General features: G+C 38.7%; 1 protein-coding gene and 1 long non-coding RNA gene across 4 annotated transcripts; both read left to right on the forward strand.

Annotated features, from left to right (window-relative positions):
* The first annotated feature begins 5,955 nt into the window (after positions 1 to 5,955).
* On the forward strand, positions 5,956 to 8,833 carry LOC125145302. The gene is made up of 2 exons (XR_007143651.1): positions 5,956 to 6,449; positions 8,273 to 8,833. It is a non-coding gene; the product is annotated as an uncharacterized LOC125145302 (long non-coding RNA).
* A 1,298-nt stretch (positions 8,834 to 10,131) lies between these two features.
* insig1 (insulin induced gene 1) lies at positions 10,132 to 15,614 on the forward strand. 3 transcript variants are annotated; one of them, XM_027156805.2, is made up of 6 exons: positions 10,132 to 10,378; positions 10,655 to 10,967; positions 12,277 to 12,401; positions 13,003 to 13,169; positions 13,262 to 13,361; positions 13,559 to 15,614. In XM_027156805.2, exons 2-6 carry the CDS (start codon positions 10,661 to 10,663, stop codon positions 13,586 to 13,588), a joined length of 729 nt encoding a protein of 242 aa, XP_027012606.1. In that variant the 5' UTR covers positions 10,132 to 10,378; positions 10,655 to 10,660; the 3' UTR covers positions 13,589 to 15,614. The 3 variants fall into 3 exon arrangements, with proteins under 3 accessions (XP_027012606.1, XP_027012607.1, XP_027012605.1); XM_027156806.2 differs by lacking the exon at positions 10,132 to 10,378 and adding an exon at positions 10,391 to 10,581 and having other exon boundaries at positions 13,006 to 13,169; XM_027156804.2 differs by lacking the exon at positions 10,132 to 10,378 and adding an exon at positions 10,395 to 10,581.
* The last annotated feature ends 1,780 nt before the right edge of the window (positions 15,615 to 17,394 follow it).

Genomic DNA, 17,394 nt, shown 5'->3' on the forward strand with positions numbered 1-17,394 from the left:
CTGTGTTTCCCCTTGTTTCTGTCTGCCGTCTTTCCCTGATGTTAATTGTTTGCTCCGCCCACTCATTCGTTACCATGGACACTAATTGCATTCCATCTCTTCCCAAGGTGTTTTGTCTTTGTCTCTGATTGTCTCTGCATTGTGATTGGTCCCTGTTTACCATATATACACTGTTTGTTCATTCCCCTGTGGTGAGTCGTTGTTGGTGTTTAGCGTATCCTGTTGTCTGTTCCTGTTCCCGTTCCCTGTCCTGTTCTCTGACCTGTTTTGCCTGCCTGTTTCCGTTTTTATTCATTAAAATAGTAAACTGCATTTGGATCCTCACTTGCCTTTGTCTCACCATGTCACATCGTGACACTATTACAGACACCATTGCAGATAATATTACAGATACCATTAGAGATATGATTACAGACAGCACTACAGATACTATTACGGACACTGTTACAGATATTATTACGGACACTGTTACAGATATTATTACAGACACTGTTACAGATATTATTACAGACACTATTACAGATATTATTACAGACAGCACTTTTACAGATATTATTATAGACAGCACTACAGATACTATTACGGACAGCACTACAGATATTATTACAGATAGCACTACAGACATTATTACAGACACCATTGCAGATAATATTACAGACACCATTAGAGATATGATTACAGACAGCACTACAGATACTATTACGGACACTGTTACAGATATTATTACAGATAGAACTACAGACACCATTACAGATTTTATTACAGGCACCATTGCAGATAATATTACAGACACTGTTACAGATATTATTACAGATATTATTACGGACACTATTACAGATATTATTACAGACAGCACTTTTACAGATACTATTACGGACAGCACTACAGATATTATTACGGACACTATTACAGATATTATTACAGACAGCACTTTTACAGATATTATTACAGACAGCACTACAGATACTATTAAGGACACTGTTACAGATATGATTACAGATAGCACAACAGATATGATTACAGACAGCACAACAGATATTATTACGGACACTATTACAGATATTATTACAGACAGCACTTTTACAGATATTATTACAGACAGCACTACAGATACTATTACAGACACTGTTACAGATATTATTACGGGCATCATTACCAAGCCCTTTAGAGACACTGTTACAAATTTAACTGTTATAATGTAATAATTCTTATAAAGGACACTGGATAAGCATTTCAAGCATGTTTAGATTAGTGCCTTTGCTATTTTGTCTAATTTATTAGACAGCAGGATGGATGTGGGCTTCATTTGTGAAACATCTGTTAAAATGTCTCACCTTTTCACATCATCAGGCTAAACTGCAGCTCAGTGGTCTCAGGGTGATGAAAGAGATGATTGCAATGTCGTCTTCCTGCTGTCACACTCAAGCCAGGATGATTAGGAAGGCTGATTCTGTGACATTTATATTTCTTTCTTTATTTAACTATTCAGGTCTAAAGCACAAATCCTGGAAAGGCAGCTCTGGTATATGAGTGAGGATCTGGCATGAAGTGGATTATAAGGAGTGACAAAGGAAAAGCCAGTGTTTGTTTTTTCTTATGGACTATTCTGTTACTGAACACACACTGGATTAATATGCTGCCCACAATACTGCATGTATGCAAGCTATCCTTTTTCCTCCTGGGTGTCGATGTGGCTCATTTTACCTGAAGTGATAAAAATCGTGACGTTGTACATCTCTGAGAGAATCGATACAGCAGCGCTCCAAATCCCTGGCTTTTGTCTTTAAGTATCGTGATGGAACGATGAGCTGCAATTAGATCCTCAGAGAAGTTCACAAATAATTACTGCAATTATCTGCTGATGCAGTCAATTAGCATTTCTGTTGTTTCAGGATGCAAAAGAGCTCAGGGGGGAAATAAATAAATTAATACATGCAAAAAAGACAAAGAAGACACAGAGAGTAAGAAACAGACAGACAGACAGACAGACAGACAGACAGACAGACAGACAGGCTAATAAATAGATAGACAGACAGACACCCACACACAAAAGACAGGCAGTAAGTCTGATAGGCTGATAGACAGAAAGACAGACTTAAAAAGAGACAGACATGGACAGACAGACAATCAGACTGGCTGAAAAATAGAGAAACAGACAGGATGTTCAGAACTAAATGCCGAAAACATATTCAGACTCAAAGAGAGAGAGAGAGAGAGAGAGAGAGAGAGAGAGAGAGAGAGAGAGAGAGAGAGAGAGAGAGAGAGTAAAAAAAGACAGACAGACAGACATACAGACAGACAGAGAATGTCATACAGACAGAGGGGATATTCAGAACTGAATACAGAACAGTTATTCAGACTTAAAGAGAGAATGAAGGACATAAAGGACAGACAGACAAACAGACAGAAAGACGTACAGACATATTCAGAATCAAAGAGAGAGATAAAAGACAGACAGACAGACAGAAAACCATAATAGACGGACAGGAAGGCCGACACAAAGACAAACAGAAAGAGAGCCAAATATGAGGTGGTGCAGGTGAATAGTAAGACACAGCTCTGTGAGGCTGAATCACTCAGTTAAATTACTGAAATGTAATTTTTCAGGATAATTTGACGTCTCATTAATTTTTCCATGAGTGTCCTTCAATGTCTCTATAGTGCATTTAGACAGAGGAAGCCAGGAAGATAAATGAAATAGAGAGAGAGAGAGAGAGAGAGAGAGAGAGAGAGAGAGAGAGAGAGAGAGAGAGAGAGAGAGAGAGAGATGTGTTGGTGTTTCTAGTTTCTACCAAAATAAAGTCATAGATCTCCTGCCCTCTGCTGGCTTAACACACACATGAAAGAAAGAAAGAAAGAAAGAAAGAAAGAAAGAAAGAAAGAAAGAAAGAAAGAAAGAAAGAAAGAAAGAAAGAAAGAAAGAAAGAAAGAAAGTAGGAAAGAAAGAAAGAAAGAAAGAAAGAAAGAAAGAAAGAAAGAAAGAAAGAAAGCAGGGAAAAAGACAAAAGTTTCTCTTAGTAAGAAGAAAAGAAATGAAAAAGACATTCACAGAGGAAGAAAAAACGTTTAATAAAAAACATTTATGAAAAATAATTTTTAAAACGACATGTTTACATTTCACCCTTGGTCAAGCTGTTCTTTAAATATTTGCATCAGCACTTCAGCAACTAATTCAGAGTAAACATACACACACACACACACACACACACACACACACACACACACACACACACACACACACACACACACACACACACACACACACACACACACACACACACACACACACACACACACACACACACACACCTTCTTGTCCTTCCTCCAAATCACCGGCCACATCCACTTCACACCCACTCAGGAGATGAGCCATGATTGGCCAGTTCAAGCAGAAGATGCTCATGCTCGCAGCTGATTGGCTGAAGATACCAAGCCCACGGTCTCTCATGTTGTTGTTCAGAAGCATGACTTTTCCCTGCACATGCTTTCAACACTGTGCAAATGATTACAGCATCAACAGTTTATCTTTTTTTTTTATTCCAGCAAAAATAAAGTAGCTTTATCTGAGTGGTTTGTTTCTGTAGATGCATTTAAAATTTAAATTCATCTGTATTAAATCGTTACAAATTGAGCAGATATTTGAAAAGATATCATTTTAGCAGCTATTTTTATGCAATACCTTAAACCGAAATTCATAAATTGACTTAGCGTTAACCGTCGCATTTCCGAATAACGTAAACTAAACAATTTAGTTACGAAACGCTGCAAGGTGAGACGATTAAGCATAAATTATGTTCATACCTGTATATTTTACATTTTCCTAGCTACAGATTTTGTTAGTAGCTTAAATTGTTGACAAAAAGCTCATTCAGTAGCGTACTCAAAAAGAACTAAATTATATATTCTGAATCTCCATCACTGCAGCTAGGGCAACATTTGAGCTGCTATATTTCTCTTTCAGTAGCTACATATATTGTTAGCAGCTCAGATATGAGTAACAAATTTGAGTGTGTAGATCAAATTTAAGTAGTTTTATTTTTAAATGTAACTAGCTTCAACAGCATTTTCTGTAGATAAATATATCGTTGTTCATAGCTTGGTAACTCTAAAAACTCTAAAAAAGTAAAATTAAATAGTACATTTTAATATCTTAATATCTGAGAAGTAATATCTTATATTTAAAAAAAAAAGAAATCTGCTTTTCTTCGTGCTTCCACCTGGATGGATTGTGATACCTGACCAACAGACCTACAGTATATCTCTTAACCTATATGACCTGAAGTTTTTTTAGGATAAAGCTAGAAGCTGATTGGTCCCACAATACACAATGTGCAACATCTATTACGGAGATTTTCATTTTAATCATAAAATCGATAATGATTTATTCTTTAAAAGGGAAATTTTCAACATTTTCAAAAGTTTTCTATTAATAATTAATATTTTCTTTCATTTTCATATTCAGGTGCTCAGTAAAAAAAACCACTGGTACTACTTCATTGGAACTTCAAATCCACTACTTCAAATTTTCCATCCAGGATACCAGACTAGTGCTTGAATTCCAAACTAAGATATTCCCCCATCTAATTTTACACATATTATATCTGACTTGCATGACAATTGCTAGTCAGGACATGAAATGTCATTTTCACGGCAACTTTTTTTAAAGCCTAAATCCTGTAAAATGGGATCAAATTGGCTCTTCCTAGTAATCCCTCTCTTCAAAAGATGGGATTAGGACATATTTCCAGCATGCGGCTTTGCGGCATGGCAGCAGAGGATGGAAGAAAGTCAAATTCCTCACATGATGAGTCAATTTATCGCTCTAGCCGCTTTTATTACTTCATCATTTGCGGTTCATCTGGGATTTTGTTTGATGTGTCATAACTTCCTGCTGCTTTGGCTTCACAGAGAGGGAACATTGAAGCAAAGCTGTACAGTTTGAACTGTACAGATGATGAGATGAACAAGCAGAATACATTAAAGGATTAAAGCGCTGCCGCATCAGTGTGTTTGTGAGAAATCCCATTGCACCGTTAGCAAGCAGAATTGTAGCTAAATAAATCAAATCAGAAATAGAGCCATACATTTAAACTGAGATTTGTATTACTATCTCATAGAAATTTCCAGCAATTAAGCAAAGATAAGACAGAAATCCTGCTTGTTGGGAAATAGCTTCTCAGAAAAAAAGTTACTCCTTATCTTATCTCTTGGTGTAAAGGGAATAAATTCCTCAGAGTCCTCAGTTCCAAGAAGTTTCCAAACAGCATACTATCACCTCGGCAATATCAGAAACGTCTGTACACAACCTTCTTACTTCTGATAGCAAACAGTCACATGTCACTTATCACTTATTTACAACATGTTCCTTATGAGTGGACAATAATGACTCATCACATCCTCTTAAATCCATTGTCTGGCCATTCTGACTCCTTTTGAATGGATATGAATGTATCTATTCTATGGCCTTGACTGTTTTTTCTTCTGCACTACAAGACATTTATACATGTTCTTAGCTGTGAGAATGCATGTTGGTTGTATGTTTTCTGTGTTTTTACGGGTCATTATTTGTGCATGTCCTCAAAAATTGACACTAAACCAAATTGCACCATGTGGTGAACTAACAGATTAGATGGTTGGGGTAAAATACATTCTGCCTCAGTGTTTATTTCTGACATGCAAAATCAGAAGAAGTTAAGGAGAGTGTTTCATTGCAGGCCAGGGATGTTTAAGCTCTACCCTGCCCCCTAGTGGATATAAAAGAAAGGCCAGACAAGTTTAGTTTGGCCTGCCATGAAGGATATGTCAGCTCAAATAATCACTCTTTACAGCTGTGGTGAGCAGAAAAGCATCTCAGTATGCACAAAACACTGACCCGAACAGCAAAAGTCCATTCAAGGTTCCACTTGTAGAATCTGAGGCTACACATAAGGAGAAAGCCCACGAGAAAGGCAAGCAAGGGTTTTCCAAATCTCAGACCTGTTCCTATTAATGTGGCCAGTGAGTGTATTTCTAATTCTAAACCTCTATATTTTCCTTTTGGATGTCTGTAAATCTGGATTTCTAATAGTCAATCCCCCAGGTTCAGCATCCAAATGGGCCAACTTGTCATAATTACCATCATTTCATTTAAGTCAGACGTCAATCAAAGCTGTCCATCACGAGTCGCTGAAAAAAAAAAGGTTGAGAAAGCATGGAAGGAAGGAAGGAAAGAAAGACCTAAGGGTGTTTCATATCTGCCTTGCTCCCTTGCTCTAAAAGCAGCTTATCTCTCTCACACACATTGACCAGCAATGCATTTAGAATTGCTTATGCACTCACTGGCCTCAAATTCAAACCAGTCCTGTAAAAAAAAAAAAAAAAAAAAAAACAAGCCAGTGTATCTAGAAAAATAAAAAGCAGCCCACATTTCTCTCTGTGTAAGAGCGAAGCCAATGATTGAAGGAGTAAAGGTGAGAAAATGAGTATGCATCTTCCTATTCCTGGGTGAAGAGTGTTATCATGGCTTGCTTGCTTTACCCGTAATGCACTTTTTAAAAAAATGTCATTCTGTGTACTGAAATGTGGAATCCCGCAGGGACTTATTTTCAGTTCCTCTTGAGGAAGCTGTGGCTCAGCGTTTAAAGGAAGAATCTGGACAGAAATGAAATGTACCCAATGGTCTTTTTTTCTGCCAGATGGAATCAATCATCAGAAATGGGTTAGGTGGTATGTGTAGGACATGTATGAGGAACACTGTAGATATACATTTCTATATATATATGATTTTTATATATCATTATTGCAAAAAAAAATTCATTAAAATCTCCAGATAGCACCTAAAAATATTGAGCTGGACCTATAAACTATGATGAAAATACAAATCCAATTTTTCATAGAACTTTCAGCTATTGCTACTGATATGTGGAAGAGGATTTAAATTCTACCTATTTATTGAGGATGTATTAATCACTTACTCGCCAATCCGAGATCTGTAGTTCGCAGCGATTGTAGTTCGCCATGGCAACCATCTGTAGTTTGCCATGGCAACCATTTCATAACTGTGTAGAGAACCAAGTTCTTTTTCATTTGAAACTTCCAGTCAAATTCCCATCAACGTTGAATAAAACGATCCGCTTGCTGGACCTAGCTATGATTCCCACTGTTCCTAAACTTTTTACCTAACTTAAGTGTGTGTAGATATTTTTGCTCGCTATTATTTAGTATATCAGTATGATTTAATTTTATTGTTTAATGCATATTTAACAAGATAAACAAAACTGGTTTGTTTCCTTTAAACTGATACTTATTTTGATGCAAGTAGATTTTTGCCTCCATTCTTTCAATACGTTACCTATATGTCTACTCGAGTACAGTTTCTGTTCTTTTTCCACCCCTACCATTACGTTAAAGTTAAATAAGCTTTCTAGCTATATAATCCAGAGGTAATTTCAGCTCAGCTTTAGCTAGCACTGACACAGTCAGTGTTTACAACCTAGAACAATGTGCAGTTGAATATATTTAAATATAATATTAATCAGAAATTAAATAGATGTTAAATATGGTAATATTTAATAGATTTATATCTTTGACTGGAAAATAAGGTTTTAGTGCCCTCATTTAACCTTCTTCATCAGCTCATCATCATGAGATATAATAGTCACAGACAGCGACTAGTTCATTCAAAGGGTGAAGGGAAGTGTAAGGGTAGCATAAATCACTAAAACAACACTGTGGGCTCACCAGCAAGAGCCAATCAGCTGCCAGCATAAGCAGCTTGTTCTTAAATCGGCCAATAATGTCCCGAGTGGGCATAAGCAAGATATGGGCAGGTTGTTTTTTTCCCAATAATAAACCCTCTATAAAAGGAAATAATTTACTGTGTGTGAATAAACCGAATAAGTCACAAAGTTAAACTTTAACTAAGGAGATGATTAGCCAAGCATGTGGTTCATGTCCTTTGCTGTAATGCAAATGTTGCAAAGCTTATTAGGTTTTACAAACATCGTACTAATTAATGGTCAAAATTAACACTAACTTTAAAACAGCTGTAAAATTCTCTAAAGCAGTCTAGCAAACTTTACCTGCACTGTAATGGGAGGAGATGTCATCCAGTAACTCGACTTCTGTGATAAAGATTGTGTTTTGTTATATTTTTAGAACTGTAAAGCAAAAATTAAAAAAATCTACTTGAAATAGGCTGGGAGACTTTTTAAAATGGAGAGAACTTCCTGTGCAGGACCTAAGAAATATCATACTTCTCTCTCTGGACAGAATTAAAATAACCTTATTCTAGGTTTCTGGGCCACTTTGGACTTGAAGAAAGAAAGAAAGAAAAAAGGATGTGCGATTCTGGACACTGGAGATTCATCTTGAGAACATTCCTTCTGTTCCTTCATAACTTTATCAAGCTTTGGTGCTCCACCTGAGATTTTCCAGAAAAGTGCATTGGAAACACAAAAAAAGGCTGGTGTAGTGAGTGAGGTGGTGAGCAGTTTAGATAAGCTAGCTACTAAACTATTTATATTCAACTACCCTAATGAATGTAATGCTAGCTAGCTAGCTATAGTTAATAACCTATTTCATTAAGTGACTACCTAGCTAACTACAAATATGTACTGTAAATCAACTGCTTCTTGTTGTGACGCTCGCTGATTTATTTCATACCATGCTAATGTAAGCTAGCTAGCATTAAGAAGCAATCTGCCTGTTGATTTACTGCCTGTTTTGCACCTGAAGCAATCTGCCTGTTGATTTACAGTAAACCCTAAATGTGAGTCTAGCTGGATGATAGCTAGATTTCAAACAAATTTTAATGAGAATTCAGTTTCTAAACGAATAAAAAAGATAAAACTCAGAGACTGTGTCGTACGTTTTAGTGTAAATACAAACCTACTAGGTTGTTATCGCTTATGTTGTGCAAGATGTCCTGACGCACATCACTGATGTTTGTATTCACTTATTTTAACCGTTATTGATCCAGGTGAATGCCCTTAGAAGTAAATAAAAAAATTCGTCATCTGATCCAAGTGTTATGGTAACCAGTAAGAGTGTGATTGTTACATAATAGCTGGTCATGAAAGGAAGTAGAAAACACACTGGAATTCTCACAGTCAGCTGAATGGTCTAAACCACTGATTATCATGAGGGAAGGTCTTCTTTGAGGTTAAAATATGTTCCTAAAGAAAAATACATTAACAAAAGTAATATGTGTGTGCACACGTTAGACTACTGAGTAACATGCAAAACAAAAATCTTTAATTAAAAAACAACTATTGCAACCATTTTGATTATAAAATAGGTCTACTAGTATATTCAAACTGTTAATTTTGGTTATTTTATTAAAGTTCTTTAATAGTATACCTGTGATGTGATTCGAAATGCTCTTCTAACCTCACTACAAGCTAAAAAAAAAGATAGTGTATACGTGCCTTTCCAGGCTACATGAGGGTCACGTATTCTGTGATAACGCTCGACTTGGCACGTTAGGAAACTTTGGCTACATGACTTTGTGCTCAGATATCTCGCTGTGAGAGAAAACAGAGCAGCTCCACATGTTGTACTATAGCGATAAGATGTGATGTGTGGGGACCTCACAGGACACATAATACACGACAATTTTTAGTACCTTCACGTCTACATCCACACACAACATACTTCCATAGTAGTTAGCTTTGCTTCTCACATATTTGGCCATGTAGTTTACACACTATACTAATAGGTTTGACTCATTTTTCACACCCTATGCGTTGCATTTTTTTTACCTCACATACTCACAATATGCTCCCATGTGCAAGCTTTACCTCACAAAACACGTTAAAATAGCCTCACACTTGGAAGCATTCTAAGGTAAAACTCGTTAAAAGCAGTGTTTTGATTCACGTATGTTTTTCGTGTACGTGACAGACGTAGTGATGTATGCGTGGGGGGGTGCGTGAGGACAAGATGTATTGTCAGTGTTTATTTTGTTCCTCATGTAGGTGACACGAGGTAACGTTAAATGAGGTAAAGTTTGTGTTTTGCACTGTAGCTCCTCGTGCAGGAAGGAGGTGGCGTGGGGTGACGTCGTATGAGCTGCTGCCTTCTGATTGGTGCTGCTCGACTCACCAGACATCAGCGCGCGCTCGAGTTCTGCTCGAGTGTTGCCAGATAGTCACTAGTCACTAGATAGTCACCCGCTCGGTTGAAAACGTTTCTCATTTTTACATAGACGTTATAAACGGAAATGGGTGTCAGATCAACAAGATCTATCTTGTTGTTTACGTGACTTTATGTGACATTTTAAAAAGTTGTCATAAACTTACAATATGTGGATGATTATGGCGCGTCCGATGGCTTAAACATCAGGAGGGATTTCAAAGAGTCAATAAAATCTGGCATCCCGATACCATTGACTCATGTGGTAAGAAGGTCTGAACGGTGGGAAGGCAAAGCTTTGAGTAGATGATGATGTGTGAACACGTGGGGGGGGCAAATAAATCAGCTGGAACCCCGTTCTCTGCTTTATAAGGTGCAAAAGTGCAAACGTGGACAGAAGTATCTCTATGTTGTTGTTTTTTAATCTATTTGTGGACAGGAAAGGAAACAAGACGTCTTGTCATCGAGGTACTAGTCTGAAATGTTTGTTTGTATGTAAAGAGTTTTACATTGTTTTATTCACTTATTTTTGTCTCTTCAGTGCCAAATGCCGAGACTAGAGGACCGCTGTTGGAGCTGCACCGGTGTGAAGACCAAAGATTTGACCCATTTGTGTCTCTGGATGGCGTCTAAAACGTGTGAAATGATGTCCGTGGTCACGACAGTGATGCTCCAGGTTCGATCTGCTAACTTAATCCGCCGTGGACTCGTCTTGTTTGCTGTCGGTGTGTTGTTGGCGTTAGTGCTGTATTTCCTGCAAATCCAGCGAAAAGACGCCTTATTGCCTGATGAAGTGTTGGACACTTTGTTCTCTTCAGCTTGGTGGATTCCTCTGTGCTGCGGAACAGCAGCCGGTGAGTTCACTTTATATCAGATATTAATGCTTTTTATTTTAGTGTTTAGTTTTGCTTTTGTTCTGGGACGCTTTGCGCCGATGAATTACGTCTTTGGGTTTGTTTTGTTTTCTTGTTTAACTCTCGAGCTCTGATTTAAAAAAAATAATATTAATAATTAAAAATGGACAGAGAAAAACATAAAGGAAGCGCTGCTCTCTGATTGGCTCCTCAAAAAAACGGGTGAGCGGCGCAAACGCACGCTATTGGCTGATGGCTCAAACACGCCATTTAACGACAAAGGCAAACACGGAAGTGTGTGTGAGTTATAAACGATACGTCACTCGGCCACGCTCACGTTCCACTTACCTCAGACAGAGACTGACAAACACGTATTTTGTCTCTTTCAAAATAATCACATAAAATTTAGTTAAAATTATAAAATAACATGTAATATCCTTATAACAAAAATGATACAATTACAGAAATAGTTCAAACAAAACAATAATAATAATAATAATAAAAATAAGGGTAGAACTAGAATTTCTCAGTGATGGCTTTGTTCTAGGGGGAACACGTCGTAACTCTTGTTTACTTGTGAATAGTGTTTTTGTTTTTTGCATGTGGATCGATATAATGTGTTGTGCATTGCTCGATTACTTTGAGAAATTTTGCCGAACTTTTGTTAGCTGAAGTGACACGAAACTGCAAATGAAAGCAATTCAGTCATATTCACCAAGCAGTAGTTCCTTCCTCTTCAGTTCTTTGGGGTTTTTTTTCCTCACGAGTTCATGATTCATTTCCTGAATTATTTTGTCAGTCAACTCTTAGCCAGCTCTGTCCCCGTCAACTCTTAGTTAGCCAGCTCTGTCCCCGTCAACTCTTAGTTAGCCAGCTCTGTCCCCGTCAACTCTTAGTTAGCCAGCTCTGTCCCCGTCAACTCTTAGTTAGCCAGCTCTGTCCCCGTCAACTCTTAGTTAGCCAGCTCTGTCCCCGTCAACTCTTAGTTAGCCAGCTCTGTCCCCGTCAACTCTTAGTTAGCCAGCTCTGTCCCCGTCAACTCTTAGTTAGCCAGCTCTGTCCCCGTCAACTCTTAGTTAGCCAGCTCTGTCCCCGTCAACTCTTAGTTAGCCAGCTCTGTCCCCGTCAACTCTTAGCCAGCTCTGTCCCCGTCAACTCTTAGCCAGCTCTGTCCCCGTCAACTCTTAGCCAGCTCTGTCCCCGTCAATTCTTAGCCAACAGATGATTGCTTCAAATCTTTGTTAGCATTTTGAATCAACTCGATGCCCTAACTGTCTCGTTCTAATGTTTGTGTTTTATGTTTCCGCAGCGGTGGTTGGTTTGTTGTATCCGTATCTGGACAGCCACCTCGGAGAGCCACACAAGTTTAAGCGCGAGTGGGCAAGTGTCATGCGTTGCATCGCTGTGTTTGTTGGCATCAACCACGCCAGTGCCGTATCCTTACCAAACCCAAACAGACCAAATTATATATATAATTTAAATTTCATATATATATATATATATATATATATATATATATATATATATATATATATATATATATATTAAATTTCATTTAAATTTAGTTCTTCCTTATTGTGACATTTTATAGCTGAATGTTGGGGGGCACGGTGGCTTAGTGGGTAGCACTCGCCTCATACCTCCAGGGTCGGGGTTCGATTCCCGCCTCCGCCTTGTGTGTGTGGAGTTTGCATGTTCTCCCCGTGCCTCGGGGGTTTTCTCCGGGTACTCCGGTTTCCTCCCCCAGTCCAAAGACATGCATGGTAGGTTGATTGGCATCTCTGGAAAATTGTCCGTAGTGTGTGAATGTGTGAGTGAATGAGTGTGTGTGTGTGCCCTGCGATGGGTTGGCACTCCGTCCAGGGTGTATCCTGCCTTGATGCTCGATGACGCCTGGGATAGGCACAGGCTCCCCGTGACCCGAGAAGTTCGGATAAAGCGGTAGAAAATGAGTGAGTGAGTGAGTAGCTGAATGTTCTACAATGTGCTACATGAGACTTTTGGTCATTTGTCCTTAACTCTGGCTATTTGTCAGAAGCTGGACTTTGTGAATAACGTACAGTTGTGTCTCACTCTGGCGGCTCTGTCACTGGGTCTCTGGTGGACGTTTGATCGCTCCAGGAGTGGATTCGGTTTGGGCCTCACCACTGCATTTTTTGCCACGCTCATCACTCAGCTGTTGGTCTACAACGGCATCTACCAGTATGTCCTCATCGTCTGTTACTCACTGATATCTATATTAATTTTTTTTAAATTGGTGTTAAACATTTGTCTGGTCTTTTCTTTTTCCTCAGGTTTCCGTCTCCACAGTTGGGCTACGTTCGCTCCTGGATGCCCTGCATCTTCTTCTCTGGGGGGGTGACGGTGGGGAACATTGGCAGGCAGCTGGCCATGGTTAGGCTTCTCTTTATCGTTGCTGTGTATTTATCTATCTATTTATTTATTTATTTATTATCCAAAACTAATTAGCATCTGTGTTAATGTTTTAGTTTAAAGATTCATAAGCCATAAAATAAACATCACCCAGTTTATCTCATTTCCTCTTTTGTGAACTTTTTGTAACTAACTGTTTCTGTTCTTTGTCGTTTCAGGTCACGAATGAGAAACCTCACAGCGACTAGCAAACAGCACAGAGGGACCCTAAATACTACAGTGAGCAGGAATGAGACGCTTCCTGTTGCATTTCCACTCTTACCTTACAACAGAAAACGGCAGACCGGCCGTGTGTGTGTTCCCGTGTGTTCTAAGGACACGAGGCTGGATGAAACAGAACTCATCTTTGACTTATCAGGGTGTCAGGGACTGTGATTTACCTTCCGGGTCAAAAAAAACTAACTGTACCTGAGTGCACATGTTGTTTTCATATAGATCACAGATCCAGTCGAATTTGATTAATCTGTAACATGTTCAGTATTTTTTCCTGGTAAGCCCTGATCCTTCTCACATTCCTGATGCCCCACCTCCACGGATCTCTACAGCCACTCACCTGGTTCTGCCTCTTCACCATCCTAGTGCTGTTCACGTGACTCCTCCCCTTCCCTCTTCTAATCTCTATAGAAACCCCCGTCTGGCTCCGCCCCCTGAAAATGTTACAGTCGGGAGTTTTCACTCCAGAAGTTACTTGCGATGTGATTGAGGTTTCGTGCCCGTATCAGCCACCAGGATTTTGGACTCCGATGATGGATTTGCGATGGGTTTAAAATACTGACCTCATCATCACAGTTACTTTGTAAAAGAGCTCCGTACAATTATGTAGCACAACAGGGTTCAGTTGTTCACTTCTACAGTGTGTTAGCCTCAGAAGTGTGTGTGTGTGTGTGTGTGAGAGAGAGAGAGAGAGAGAGAGAGAGAGATACTGCAGAGCTATATATCGAAACCTGAAGGAGAGAGAATTGCATTAATAGTGTGTGTGTGTGCACGTGAGAGAGTAAGAGAAAGACAGTTGCCAAAACATGTTCTTGATTGTTTGGAATTTTTGTGCTGGAAAAAAATTAAAAGGAAGTTTCAAGGCTGTACAAAAATGACTGCCATCCAAAGAGGAGGCACAAACTTTCGCTAGTATTATTATTATTATTATTAGTAAGGACTAGCACTAGTGTTACTTTTTAGTGAGACTCATTTACCAATGAGACATTATAAACTAAACGAAGTGTCGCGTTACGTATCGCCACGATGTCGATCGGCTCACACGTACACCAAACTACACACACACACACGGTCCTTCGATTGGTTTCTATTGCAGCCTTGAAGATTTTGCAATCTGTGATTGCCTTTGTATTATAGAGCGAGTGCTTTTGTCACTTCTTTTGGTTTTGTTTCTTCTTCTTTTCCACTTTTCTCATTGTGTTTTTGCTCACCGTGTGTAATCCACTCTTGATCTAATCGGACAAAAAAAAAAAGTGTATTTTCCAGAAACTGATTCAATTCAAATTCACTTGACTTCACAACTCAGCATGGGCTCTGATTGGCTGAGGGGGTTGAGGCGTGATATTTATATAAAGTTCTTGGCCAGACTAAATGTTTAAGGTTCAGAAATATACAGATATTTCTAAAAAATTACCCTAAACTGTATTTGATATATATATATAACATACAATAGTAATAAAACCATTTGATGAGATCTGAATTCACTGAGGATCGTCAGCCAATCAGAACCTGAGTTTCATCGTCCTCGCTATATAACATGTTTATAACAAGAATTTCTGCATTCTATTCTGGAAAATACACGCTTGGAACTTGAGGAAAGATTTTAAGTGCAATCAGTTCTACCGAGCCTTGATATTTATTTAGTTTTTTTTTTCTTGTCATAAAAAGGATCATATGCAGTACAAAGAAGCAATAACTCGCCTTCAGACCGATTTTAACACCGCCATTGACCACTTCTACTGTTCTGTGATAGTGAAGTGTGTGATTTTATTAAAGCCGCGTGTGTGTGTGGAAAAACGGCTGGAAGATAAAACTATTAATACGGCTCGCTAACAGGACTTCAGTTCAGGGAATTGATGAAGACTCGACGGGTATGAAAGCTTTATTTTATTTGAGGAATGAACTTTTCTCTTTTTTCGACTGTTTTTTGGTTGGTTTGTGTTGTTGTTGCATGATTTCTTTTCCACTGTATATGAAATAAAATGAAGTTTAAAGTGTCAACTTTGCTGACGAATTATTTTCTGAAGACTGAATGACGCTTTGCTCACGATTGCCTCTCATTGGCTGAAACCTGAATCTGAAATGAACCAATCCAACACTTTCACAGTTACAGCAGTTAGCAACAAGCTAATGTTGATGATCAGCTTCTCAAAACTGATTGTTTGGTCAGTGTTAACTGATCTAAAGACCAAAATGCTATAAACTTATTAAAATGTAGAGCACGGAGCGGCCATGTGGGTTTGACGTATTAACCCTGAATGTTAAAGTGAAGAAAACACTGGTATTCACCATCCTTTTCCCATCTTGATTGAGTTGCCATCAGAATAAGCCGTATGTATGACGTGTATCTAGTGGCATAATACTGAGAGAGAAATCGGGATGTTCTGTAGTGGGAACAGAATTCGACTCTACCTAGAGGTTTTGTTTAATGAGCTCGTTAAATCGAGTTGAATTGAATTGAACAGAACCTTTTTCTGGTGTTGTTGTGCTGCTCGTCACAAGATGGCAGCATTTCATCTCATCTCTGGGGTCTTCATCTTGAAACCTTAGGGACTGTGGAACAACACTGAAACAGATGTGTGAACAACTCCCAGATCTCCTCATCAGTGGGTACAGTGGGATTATGACTAGGACAATCCCAAAAGGCTGCGTGCTATACACCATATTTCCCTGTTTGCTGGAGAACCCTGGGGGCTGAAGACAGAAACAGGGGCTTCTCCAAGAAGACAGATGGGGAAAGCTGTAAAATAGCTCCTGGCCTGTAGGTGGTGCTCCAGGCAGCTGCTCATGTTCCTTATTCCCAATCTTGATAATTACAATTTTGAATTTAGAGTGTTCTCAGAGTGCACATACAAACAGACAGACAGACAGACAGACAAACAGATAGGTGGGAAACCCGGCGTGAGGCCGCACAAACGTGTCCAGCTTTTTTTTTCTCACTTTCTTTCCCTTCCTGAGAAAGTTGCACTGGTCTTTTGTGTGCCACCAGTCGAGCGGAACGTCCTCCCTCCGTACGCAGCTGCTTCCTGCTTTGTGAGGACGAAACAAATCCTTCACTCACACACACTCACACACACACACACACACACACACACATCCTTTAACCCTGACACACACCACACTACCCCCTAGATTTTTTCCGCACTTCAGCTTCGATTTAAATGATCTCAGCACAGGACAAAGACAGACAGAGAGACAGATGGGTCAGAGGTCAGAAACACATGTACCTGTACCTGACACTTGGAACAACCTCCAAAAACACTCAAATCTCCAAAAGAAACAGAAGTACCCATGGACAGGTCCATTTACTCGTTGCTGCTTTTCCCTAATGAAAGGGACATGTTTGTATGTTTAATGTCTATGTTTAACATATCATTTTAGAAATAAATGATCAACATTAAGCTCTAAAAGCTTTAAATGCTCTTTAAAGGTACACCACTTACTGTACACCTTTTCAGGTACAGAGACAACACAGGGACCAGGTACATTTCAGTACCTTTATTTTCCAATTTTTCCACTGTGTTTTCCTTATGATGTACTGCACTTATATATTTATATTATATATATTATATATATTCTGTATAATATATTACGTATATTATATTATACGTAATATATTATACAGAATATATATAATATATTCTGTATAATATATTACGTATAATATAATATACGTAATATATTATACAGAATATATATAATATATTCTGTATAATATATTACGTATGCTGGAGATATTTACTTCTTCCTGGTACAGTGCATGTTTACTGAGGTCCAAATA

Source organism: Tachysurus fulvidraco, chromosome 1 (genome assembly GCF_022655615.1).
Source record: "Tachysurus fulvidraco isolate hzauxx_2018 chromosome 1, HZAU_PFXX_2.0, whole genome shotgun sequence".
Taxonomy (NCBI): domain Eukaryota; kingdom Metazoa; phylum Chordata; class Actinopteri; order Siluriformes; family Bagridae; genus Tachysurus; species Tachysurus fulvidraco.

Bases quoted from the DNA above. Each gene is read 5' to 3' on its own strand.
- insig1 (XM_027156805.2), top strand. From the start codon at position 10,661: ATGCCGAGACTAGAGGACCGCTGTTGGAGCTGCACCGGTGTGAAGACC. The intron at 12,402-13,002 runs GTATCCTTACCA...GCTATTTGTCAG, and splicing joins GCATCAACCACGCCAGTGCC to AAGCTGGACTTTGTGAATAA. The intron at 13,170-13,261 runs GTATGTCCTCAT...CTTTTTCCTCAG, and splicing joins GTCTACAACGGCATCTACCA to GTTTCCGTCTCCACAGTTGG.